This window comes from Pollachius pollachius, assembly GCF_949987615.1.
Source record: "Pollachius pollachius genome assembly, chromosome: 2".
NCBI lineage: Eukaryota > Metazoa > Chordata > Actinopteri > Gadiformes > Gadidae > Pollachius > Pollachius pollachius.
Genome location: NC_136935.1, coordinates 50,712,915 through 50,725,414, shown reverse-complemented (window position 1 = coordinate 50,725,414; position 12,500 = coordinate 50,712,915). Strand labels below are relative to the sequence as shown.

The following is a 12,500-nucleotide window of genomic DNA, read 5'->3' as shown; positions in this document are numbered from 1 at the left end:
TTTCACAATAAATATTATTTCCCCCGATAGGAATTCTAAGAAAGGAATTCCTTCCTTTGAATGATAATATCAAATATTTGATATCATATGATAGTACAGTATAAATATGATTATTACACGGTCTTTTCAATGCCGTGGAACGCTCCGTTCACTTGCATTGGCCTTCACAACTTCCGGCGGTGAATTATATTTTATAATTTTATTATAATTATAATTCACCGTTGCCAAGTTTAATTGACCGCTGTCAAGGTAAACAAAGGATTTTTTGCCTCTAATGATGTCTTTGGTATCACTCCGCAAGTAATCCGATAACTTGTCAATCCCAGCGTACTCTGTTGCTAAGCGATGTCAACGTCTTTGGTGGAATATTTCTCTGCTGATCAAGACTACGAATGCTGGTAACAAATAAATTGCAAAAAGACACACCATGCAAAGTTAGTATTTCGTTTTGCAAAGTATCCATGTAATAAGCGGGACAATGTATAGAACGTCGCCAGTCATTATCGAAAATAATTTCCCGATAATGACTGGCGTTACATTATCTCTTACTTATAAATATGGACCACTTGTGTGCAAGCTGCCAGTTGTCTGATGACATCACTGTCATTATCCTTTGCACAAACACAGACACAGACACACACACACACACACACACACACACACAGACACACTCTCAGACACACACACACACACAGACAGACACGGTGGTAATCTGATCATCTAATCCAAAAGGTTGAGGTTTTAGAAGGGTTGGCCATCTTGTGATCTTACAGCTAAATTACAACACTCCTTTCTAAACGTAATGTCCTACTTAGATATAGAGAGTGCGTTTCTAGGGCAAGGGAGTCCATTCCATCTATTCCATGAAATGTCCTCAGGAACTGTAGCAAGGAGAACAAATGACATTTTCCCCCTGTATCTTATCTCCTCCTTATTCCCATTCTCCTCCCATGTCTCCATTTTCCCCGAGTTCCCCCAGGGCCATTCTCTCTCCCCCGTTTTACACTTGTACGATTCCTCATAATCACTATGATGTATCATCACGTCATACAGACCTTATAATATGGTATAGAATAATCTCTTTGGTGGCATTAGTCTCAGTGATGAGCTTGGAACGATATGGCTGTTACCACGTTGTGTGCTAGACCCTTCCCCCCCCCCCCCTTTCCTGAAGGTTAGGCAAGGCAGCTTTTTTTAAATCACACTTTTCATACATGAGGCGGACTCAAAGTGCTTCACATAGAAACATCGCCATACAATAAAATGAAATAATAAAATAAAATAGATATGTAAAAGAAAACAAAGGCAGGGTTAACAAATGCATTGTCAAAGTGCAATGTGTTTAAGATTTGACAGAAAGCTAAAGCAAACACAATAGTCTTCAGTCTTGTTTTAAAAGTGGTAAGTGGTTTGGACAAGTCTTAAATCCTCAGGTAGTTTATTCCAGTTATTTATTGCATAGTAACTAAATCCTGCCCTCCCATGTTTCGTGTTTACTCTGGGGATAATTAATAGATTGGTCTCAGAAGATCTAAGTGGTCTAGAAGGCTTATGGAGTGGACGACTAGTGTGGTTTCCCGGTCTCCATAGACAACTAGTCATCCACCTCTAAGATATCTTTTCAGCTGAGTACCCCCTTCACCGGCACAAAACGTTTTTGTAAGAAAAATAAATAAAATGAGCATAAATAATGTGTGTGCGGTCTATTTGGCAATGTGAGCATGAACATCAAAGGGGTGCAAATACTCACAATTTAGTGAGAAACATAGGCCTGTGTTTCATGCAACTGTTTCGGATTTACATTAAAACCATTTTCTCGATCTTCTATTATCTAGCTCTCAGAATTGAAATTCGCTCAGGTTGTGTACCCCATACTCCTAATTTAAGAACCACTGGCATAAACAACACAGACGGAGGTGGACCTTCACCTCCTGGGTTACCCTCCTACAGTTTTATAATCCTGTGCCGCCGTGCAGAAAGTCAGGGGCTCCATTAAACGAAGCCTTCCCCTGGAGTCTGGAGGGCATCTCTCATTCATAGTAATGCCGTCTCCCACTTCCTCCCTATCCTCTCTCTCTCCGCACTCTGAGAGCAGCTAACCCCAAGCATTTAATGCATCATGGCGCCAATTCGATTCATAATATGACCTTCCTGTCTGTGTGTGTGTGTGTGTGTGTGTGTGTGTGCTTGTGTGGGTCTTTGTGTGTGTGTATGTGTGTATTTGTACTTGCTTCTATGTGTATATGTGTGTGTGGGTGTCCAAGGTTGTGTGTGTCTGTCTGTGTGTGTATGTGTGTGTGTGTGTGTGTGTGTGTGTGTGTGTGTGTGTGTGTGTATGTGGATGTGTTTGTGTCCTTGTGTGGGTCTGTGTGTGTGTGTGTGTGTGTATTCATACGTGCTTGCATGTGTACATGTGTGTGGGTGTCCGTGCTTGCATGTGTACATGTGTGTGGGTGTCCGTGCTTGTGTGTGTCTGTCTGTGTGTGTGTGTGTGTTTATGTGTGTGTGTGTGTGTGTGTGTGTGTGTGTGTGTGTGTGTGTGTGTGTGTGTGTGTGTGTGTGTGTGCTTGTACATGTGTCTGTCTATTTGTGTGTGTGTGTGTGTGTGTGTGTGTGTCTGTTTGTGTGTGTCTTCGTGTGCCAGTATGTGTGTGTGTGTGTGTGTTTATGTGTGTTTATGTCTGTGTGTGCATGACCTTCCTAATTTCCTTTTGCTTCCTCTGTAGGATGAGAAGAACCAGCTAATGACCACTAATGTCTGGCTCTGGCAGGTGAGCCGTGCATGCTTTGTTATCCAATCAGCATCAATCACCTGTATCTCTTGGATCTTCACAGGATCACTACATCTGACATGAGGCCTCTTGTAATGAACCAGAACGTCATAATACAATTCAACGACATTAGTCTGTCTATTAGAGAGAGTGCAGTGGTCATGGAGCAAGGTGTGTGGCGACAGTAGCTCAGGAGGCAGAGCGGGTTGGCTGGTAACCATAAGGTTGCTAGTTTGATCCCCGGCTCCTCCTGGCTGAGTGTTGAACCCTAACTGCTCCTGACGAGCTGGCTGTTGCCTTGAACGGTTGTAAGTCGCTTCCGATTGAAAACAGACATCAGCAAAAAAAATCAACCCTAAATCTTAATGTGTGTGTGTTTCAGGAGTGGGTGGATGTGAAGCTGAGGTGGAACCCCGATGACTACGGGGGGGTCACGACCATCAGAGTGCCCTCGGAGAGCCTCTGGCTGCCCGACATCGTGCTCTACGAGAAGTAAGTCTGGAATGTACGCACATGACCGATGTATTACATTACAGACGTTAATGTTGCACTTATTGTATGTTGTAGGTCCTTTCACTTAATGTACGCAATTATTGTATTTTGTACGTCCTTTCCCTGAATGTACGCACTTATTATATTTTGTATGTCCTTTCACTTAATATACGCACTCATTGTATGTTGTGCATCCTTTTACTTTCAAACAGTACTTAGCATTGTGTAGCGTCTCATCCTAGCTATCCTTGTTGTATACGGGGAATGGGTTAACCTAGTGATTGTTAGTGCTTGGCACTTGGTTCTTTGAACATCCTTACTGTACCGACAGCGATATATATTGTTGCTTCTCTTCTGACAAATGTTCTTATTGTAAGTCACTTTTGATAAAAGCGTCTGCTAAATTCCCTCAATTCAATTCTCACACAATATGGCGTCCAATGAATATCAGCTTCTATGGTAAGGTGGTGGAGGAGACCCCTAATTGTTTTACACCTCACCCAAAAACACAGGAGAAAACCTGTCTTCTTTCTGCCTCATTCTCCTGGACACTGTTCCTGATTGTCTTCTTAAGCGGTGAGCCACCAGGGGAAGCTTTAGAGAGTGATGTTGGAACCACTAACAGTTAAACAGTTATCAACACTCAGACTACCTTGTGAGAGTTTACGAAATAAACACAGAGCATCATGAGATGTGGTAATTTATTTAAAACAAATCATCCTTCTGCCTAGCAATATTATTCCTTAAGGGAGCAAAATGGTTGCCAAGCAACACAGGCTAGCATACAGGCTAATCAGACTTTTGTGATTTGGGTGATTGTTAACAATTATCTGGACATTGCCGTGAATTGTGCAATTGTTCAATCATGTAGGCGTCCCTTTTTGCCCTGTTTTGCTTTTTTATTTGATTGAGCTGCGCAATTATACTTAAAAGGAATTGTTATGTGACCGCAGGTGTTAGTATTTTACAACAGCTTCGAATCAGAATCAGAATCAAGGAAATAACTGAAACACTCTGCTTTGTAATTTATTCTAACCCTAAGGGCAACCATTCTAATCCTAATTAACCGTGATAAATGTGAACGCATCAGAGTGAAGTAGAATAACAATCAAAGAGTGACTATTAAGTAGTCCCAACGTGCGAGATAACTAACTTGTGTGAGTCTGAGCGCATTAGAGAGTATTTACATTTAGGGCATTTAGTAGACGCTTTATCCAAAAAAACATATAATAAGTACATTTGTAAGAAGAAAGAGAAACGACAACATATTTCTGTCGGTACAGGAAGGATGTTCATAGAACCAAGTGGCAAGCACTAGCAATCACTAAGTTAACCCATTCCACGATTGCAACAAAGATAAGTAGGTTAAGATGATACACAAAGTACTATTTTTAAGGCAAAGGACGTACGACAGACAATAAGTGCGTACATTAAGTGCCATTTATGAGGGCGCCAGTATGAGGGCGAAGGAAAACTAGCAAAAGCAACAACACAATATGCGCCATTTCTCGTTGAGTGTTATTCGACCACCTCACTCGTTTGCAAATGGACCCTCGTCCCAACTCGGCGGTCGCTTCTCTCCTCCATCTCCTGTCCTGAACCCCTCCGACCCCCTTCCCTCCCCACCGTCTCCCCCCAGTGCGGACGGCCGCTTCGTGGGCTCCCTGATGACCAAGGCCATGGTGCGCTCCGACGGCACCATCACCTGGAAGCCCCCTGCCAGCTACAAGTCGTCCTGCACCATGGACGTCACCTTTTTCCCCTTCGACCGGCAGAACTGCTCCATGAAGTTCGGCTCGTGGACGTACGACGGCAACATGGTGGACCTGGAGCTGGTGGACGACTACGTGGACCGCAAGGACTTCTTCGACAACGGCGAGTGGGAGATCCTCAACGCCACGGGGAAAAAGGGGAGCCGGCGCGACGGCGTCTACTGGTACCCCTTCGTCACCTACTCCTTCATCATGAAGCGCCTGCCCCTCTTCTACACCCTCTTCCTCATCATCCCCTGCCTGGGCCTGTCCTTCCTCACCGTGCTGGTGTTCTACCTGCCGTCGGACGAGGGCGAGAAGCTGTCGCTGTCCACCTCTGTGCTGGTGTCGCTCACCGTGTTCCTGCTCGTCATAGAGGAGATCATCCCCTCGTCCTCCAAGGTTGGTCCGTGAGGGGGCGGGGGGGAGTCGCACGGTGTTGGGGATCAGGGGTCAGGGGTCAGGGGTCAGGGGTCAGGGTCAGAGGGTTGGCTGCTCTTTAGGCGCTGATTAGATGCTCATAGGTCAAAGGTCACAGGTCGTTAGGGGCTGGTGGGGGTGTCTTGGTGAGGATGCCTTCATGTAGGCGGTGTGCCGGACATTAGTAAGATACCTGAGGCGCCACAATATCCTGCTCCTTGACTGCAAATGTTAGATAAATGTTTATTTATTTATTTATTTTTAACCTTTATTGAACCTGGTAACAGTCTGATTGAGATTTAAAATCGATTTTCCGAGGAGAGACCTGGCCAAGAAGACAGCATAAAAAATAACAAATACATTAGGTGTCATACAACCGGAAATGCAGAATTTCCACACAATTAAATGACAGTTTGGGATTTCTTAGCAAAGGAATTTACACAGGGACAATTTCCAATGCCTACACGTTCTAGGTCCTTTAGTAAATGATCCAAAGTCATCAAAGGAAATCAATTCTTACAATTTGAAGTCTTTCTGGAGGGAGTTCCAAGCTGAGGGGGCTGCATATTGACAAGGACCCTTTCTAAACGTTGAACTCCCAGGTCGGGTCGAGTGTATTTTCCCTCCATCACACTTCAACACTTCACAGGATTCACAGGGCAACATGATCCCAATCGTCACACGACGCGATTTCTTCCAGGTCATCCCGTTGATCGGGGAGTACCTCCTCTTCATCATGATCTTCGTCACCTTCTCCATCATCGTCACCGTCTTCGTCATCAACGTGCACCACCGCTCCTCGGCCACCTACCACCCCATGGCCCCCTGGGTGAAGACCCTCTTCCTCCAGAGGCTACCGAGGATGCTGTGTATGAGGGGCCACACCGACAGGTCTGTCGTTTACTCTTACATTCAGGGCCTTTAGCAGACGCCTTTATCCAAAGCGACTTACAATGGGTGGATTTGTCCAAAGAAAGAGGAACGACAGTATATCGCTGTCGGTGCAGTAAGGATGGTCTGATCTCTGATGCACTCTGTTCATTCAAAGGTCAACTTCAGGACCACCTACAACATTTGACAAATCATCCTCCGCCATCTTCCACTCTCTCCCGCTCTCTTAATGTGTTGCCTATTGTTGTGTTGTTTATTTTTTCCCTTTTGTTTGATTGTCTGTACAGTCTGTATGTATTCCTTTCTTATTTGTAAAGCGTCTTTGAGTATTTAGAAAAGCGCTAAGAAAAACGGATCAATTATTATTATTATTATTATTATTATTATTATTATCATCATAGAACCAAGTGCCAAGCCTAATATCGCTAGGTTAACCGATTTCCCGTATACAACAAAGACAGCTAGGATAAGATGACACACGCCGTAAGTACTATTTTATTAAGTGCAAGGATGTACAACATACAATAAGTGTGTACATTAAGTGACAGGACATAGAAACATACCATGAGTAAGTACATTAAATGCCAGGACGTACAACATACAATATGTGCGTACATTAAGTGCCAGGACGTAAAAACATACAATAAGTGTGTACATTAAGTGCCAGGACGTACAAACATACAATTAGTGCGTACATTAAGAATCAGGACATACAAACATCCAATAAGAGTGTAAGAGGGGTGTTTTAGGAGAGTATGGGAGGAGAAACCATCACTGGTTAGAGGTAAACTCAACAAAAACTGTGTCTGGTAACCAGAAGGTTTCTAGTTTGATCCCCGGCTGTGTCCCTGAGGCACCTCACTCTGACTGCTCCCGACGAGCTGGCTGTCGCGTTGCGTGGCTGACTTCGCCGTCAGTGTGTGAATGTGTGCGTGAATGGGTGAATGTTGGGCAATAAATATTGTAATGCGCTTTGAGTGGCCTCTGGTTAGAAAAGTGCTGTATAAGTGCAGTCCATTTCCCATTATGTAGTGTGGACGTTCACTTTAAGGCTCCAGGGATCAGGGTTAGTAAGAGAGCCTCTCTTTGTGAGGCCGGGCCAAGCAGGAAGCGGGAGGGGTAATGAGCAGAGTGGTTTCTGGCTTTAATTAGACTGGAGCTGGCTTGAAATCTCAAATCTTGCCCATCGTACCTTTAACAAGCAAACACAGAAACAGGGGGTCGTAAAGCCTGACAATGGGCCATCTGCAGTCATCAAGGTTTAGCTGACTCTAAACTGCCGCTGTATGGAGAAGTGAAATATGTGGCAGTGCCTTGTTTTCACAGTCAAACTCCTATTGAAAAATGGTGTGTTGAATCATATGATCGGGGCCCTTGAGAAGAGAAACAGTGGTTTACCCATGGGGACCTCTTCCAAGGCAGCAACACCAGTCTGGCCACAGCTCTCAGTGGATGTGATGTCAGGTTACGGTGACGCACACCACCTGAGCTAAAAGTAAATGTAATGACATGGTCAAGCCATGACCCCAGCCGTCGACCTCGCTCTACGACTGCCAAACAGCGGATTACCCCCTAACTGAAGGGACCCAGCTGCTGCCCATCTAGATCCTGATTGTTTGCCGTCCCGGGCTCTTCAATGTCGGAACGACGGCTGAAACATGACAGCTGAAAACAACACATCTTTCGCCCGCAGACTGAGGAATCATCTGTTCAGACTCCGGTGATGTAGCACTTAAAGCTCTCTCTTGTTGAATTGTGTGTACTCGCATGATTTTTTGCAGTTTTAGGGTTGGATCTCCATTGTTGAATTGTTCAACGATGGAGTTGTTATTGTAAGTCGCTTTGAACGAAAGAGTCAGCCATACAAAAATGGAATAAGAGTTAAACATGAAAAATTAACATTTTAATATTTAACTAGAGCAGTGCATCTACATGAATGAACATCACCATTCAAGCGATTCAGATTCATGATGGAAGATAGCACTGCCTGGTCAATGATACTATGTGCCTAACTTTCTAAATGGACTTTAGGTTTTAGTTTAACAATATTGCCAGGATCACCTTCAGTCAAATCCAGGGACATTTTGAGTGGCTATTCGATAGATAGCAGGAAGTGGAGCTTCGAGTAAATTGTTTTCATCTTCATGAAATACCCCGCTGTGGCTATTTTTATATGCTGCTTTTCATCTGACAAATAAACACACAAAATGAAAATGCACTTTATGAATCCCAGAAATGTGGGAATGTCTTTCTTCACTTCATTTTTTAACAAAGTGAATTGTTTTCATCCTAATGGAACACAATACTGTGCCTATCTTTACACGTTGCTTTTCATCAAACATAATAAGACACAAAATGAGGTGGTACCTTATTATATTGTCTTTTGTAGCATCATTGTTTGACCAAACTGTGGCTATTTGAATCTTAATAAACACACCAAAATGAGGTGGTACCTTATTAAACCCTGGAAATGTCGTACCTTTCGTAGCATCATTGTTTAACAACACTGTGGCTATCAGAATCGTAATAAACACACCAAAATGAGGTGCTACCTTATTAAACTAGAACGTGGGAAACGTCGTACCTTTCAAAGCATCATTGTTTGACAAAACTGTGACTATCTGGATCTTAATAAACACAAACGGTTGGTTGTCACGGAAGCACTAATCCTGCAATCAGGGCTGGAGTGGGACTCACTCTCAGCCCGGGAGATACGTGATACAGACAGGCCCACCCAATCGGGGGGGAGGGGGAGGGGGAGGGGGGGTTACCATGTATGAGCCACTGAACAATGAAACCATGTACTTGACACAGCTGTCGTGCCTCCGAACCAACAATAACAAATCGACAAATTGAGTAAATGAGCGGCCGCTCATTTACTCAATTTGTCAATTTGTTATTGTTGGTTCGGAGGCATTTACATGCAAACATAGACTTGGTTGCGACGTTAACAGTTTGTGAGGGGTTTGCGTCTGTTCGTATCTGGGAGGCAGCGAGTGAGGGGATGGCGTAGCCCCAGCCTCGCCAAATGGCGCAGCAAGGAACTTTCCTAAACAAAATATTGTTAGCCCGCAGTAATCAAGACGGCGGCCGGCCCCTTAAACGTTCACAACCCACCGGGAATTCTCCCGACTCTCCCGATTACCACTCCGCAACGGAACTAAAACCTCCTCCGTGTGTGTCCCAGGTTCCACTACTCGGAGTTCGAGCAGCAGAACCCGGAGCCGAAGCCCCGCGGGGGTCTGGGCATGAAGCAGAGGGGGCCGGACGGCAAGGAGGAGGAGAGCCAGGCGTGGCTGTCCATGCTGGAGAAGGCCACCAACTCGGTGCGCTACATCAGCCGGCACATCAAGAAGGAGCACTTTATCAGAGAGGTGTGTTCAGAGCGTGTGTGTCTGGAGGAGAGGGCGTGCATGTGAGATGGTGTACAGCAGCCGATGGTTCCGCTTCGTGTTGTGATTGAAGAGGAACGAGGGGAGCTCACACTTCTCACTATGAAGTGGAGTCTAGTCGACACTTTGCGGCAGTTCTGCATTATTGGCTTCTGTCATTAAGGCTCCCTCTCTTTCTCCCTCTCCTTTTGCTCTCTCCCTCTCTCTCTACTTTTCACTGTCTGTCTCTCTCCCTCTCTCTCTATCTTTCACTCTCTCTCAGTCTCTCTCTCTCTCCCTCACTCTTTCACACACTATCTCTCTCTCTCTCTCTCTCTCTCTCTCTCTCGCTCTCGATATCTTCCCTCATGCTCTCTCCCAATTTAATTTGGAAAGAGTTCATTTATCCAGCATGACTCCATAATCGTATTGCCAAAGCAGAATTAGCCGCCCGCAGCTACCAAACAAATAACAACAATCACCACGAAAGTATTAAAGACGATAATGAAGCCGAATTGGTCTTTTTTTTACGTCACAAAAAAAACACAAATAACCCAATAAACCCACTACAAGAAACTGGTCTCCTCCCAGTGATCCTCTGACCCATCTTCTCCTCCTGGATCTTTTCTGTGTCTCTCCAGGTGGTCCAAGACTGGAAGTTTGTGGCTCAAGTCCTGGATCGTATCTTCCTCTGGGTGTTTCTGTCCGTCTCCATCCTCGGGACCATCCTCATCTTCACCCCGGCCCTCACCTTGTACTTCAGCACCCCCCCCTGAGACTGCACGCACACACAGCAAGGCTACGATGCCACACACACACTCGCACAAAACCAAATGTATTGAATTAAAATACCACACACACACACACACATGTCCCGACTTCGCCGAGTCCGACCCAGCCCTTGACTGAGCGAGTCCCCGGTCAACGAGAGCCAAACCGGGGGAGCGAGGGCGAGAGGCTGATGGGGGAGACAACACCGTGAGGGAGGTGAACACCTGGGCTGACCTCGGCCCCCCCCAACACTCCCCCCTACACACCAGACACCCCAGCCAAACACGCCCATACGATCTGCTCCGAACCCACAGTGTATCACTGAGATAAACGGTCCCTGCAGTGAAACTCCAATGGAACAACCATGACCACATAGTTAAACTCCCCCCCCCCCCACCAAACCTGCGTGCATTTTGGCCTACGAGTCGGGAGACAAAGATACCGTCTTCGGCGTCACGGTAATCTTCGCTGCACAGAAACACAGCGAAGATGGGTAATTATCGGCTGTTTGGAAGCCAAATTGGATGACGTTATTATCAGTGCCTGCGGAGGCCGTGCTGACACAGGAAAACCCCATCGTTATCAATGTTTGGCTCAGGGCAAAAACACACTCAAAATCAGGAATGCCATTTTTGACACGTTTCTCAATACGTTTCACAAGGAACTCTAAAACAAAATGAGACTCGACACACTAATGCACTGACCGGGCTGTGATGTGTTCCATAGCACTTCATGTTTGTGGCATGATTGAACAGGGGAGAGCAATAAGAGTATTAAATGATATCTTCATATAAGTTGTATATCTGTATGAATGGCTGAGGTGATATAAATCCTTTCAATACCGTCTATGTGTCCACCTGAGCAAACCAGAAAACTGCACAATCGTTAAACTGTGTATCCATCACGTCTTATTGTTTTTACATCCGCTATATTGTTAAGTTTGGTTTTGTTTGCTGTTTTGTTGCAACAATCAGAATAAAAATGAAAGATCTCCACTATTTTACCTTGTTTGTGCTGTTTAAACGTCTCGAGGAGGGGATTGTTACCTAACTAGATTAACTAAAGTCACTATTCGACTGTTCATTTTGCTGAGGCAGGTGTGTAATGAACCGTTTTGGTTCACCACTAGATGGCGCCAATCCTCTATCAATTGATGCGCCGGGGCGGAAAAAAACAAAGATCCAAAGAAACGAAGACGTAATATGTGAAAAAACGCACAAATCGTTTTCTTCGCATTTGGATACATTAATAAATCCTTAGTCATCCTAAGCATCCTACACTTTTGAAAGCGCCGAAGGCAAAAAGATTCACATCAAAGCTATTTGGTCAGCGTGCGCATTTCATCCGCCAACATCCTGCTGTGTTTCCCTGAGGCCTGCTTTAGAGGGGGAAACATTCTGTTATTTCTGTTACCTTGATGCGTTAAAATGGGCAGCCATGCTCTCTCTCTCTATCTCACCCCACACTTGCTAAGTCTGATCTCATCCTACCATTCCATTATTCACTTCTTTAGATTTAACTCAGGCCGACAGGTCTGTGTGTGTGTCTGTGTGTGTGTGTGTGTGTGTGTGTGTGTGTGTCTGTATGCATTTCTCCTTTTCATAGTCGCATATATTTTCTAGTACAACGCACAGTGTATGAAAGCATGAAGTTATCTTCCACTGATTTGATCTGTGACCTACGACCAACCCTCGTCAACGCCGGAAAAAATAAACCACCCGGATTAAAGCACTCCGCTAAATAAATGAAATAAGTGCAGAAACTTGTTTTGAACGACTGCCATCTTCTCTGTATGCTTTACCAAAGTGCCACCGACAGCATCTGCCAGTCGCCCCGTTGTGATGAAACTCAGAGAGTTGCGTCTATATTGAACAGGTCCACAGCGAAGGAAGCTTTTCATTCGATGTGGAAGGATGTGTTATGGTTCATTTTAATTCAGCCAGACGGAAGTGGGTTTGGATTGAATTGATGGTTCGAGTCCCGGCTTTCGTTGGCGTCGGGATGCACAATGCATAAAGGTCCCCTTTTCACAA

The 12,500-nt window shown here is 45.0% G+C and overlaps 1 protein-coding gene across 1 annotated transcript in view; it reads left to right on the top strand.

The window, feature by feature from the left end:
• The window catches only part of chrnb3a (cholinergic receptor nicotinic beta 3 subunit a), a gene marked incomplete at both ends in the record, with an annotated part of 16,683 nt that extends 6,211 nt beyond the window's left edge, over positions 1–10,472 (top strand). The window contains 6 exons of the mRNA XM_079729880.1: positions 2,727–2,771; positions 3,154–3,263; positions 4,903–5,416; positions 6,135–6,325; positions 9,513–9,699; positions 10,338–10,472. Coding sequence (XP_079586006.1) covers positions 2,727–2,771; positions 3,154–3,263; positions 4,903–5,416; positions 6,135–6,325; positions 9,513–9,699; positions 10,338–10,472 — 1,182 coding nt within the window. The remainder of the gene's footprint in view (positions 1–2,726; positions 2,772–3,153; positions 3,264–4,902; positions 5,417–6,134; positions 6,326–9,512; positions 9,700–10,337) is intronic.
• Positions 10,473–12,500: the final 2,028 nt, after the last annotated feature.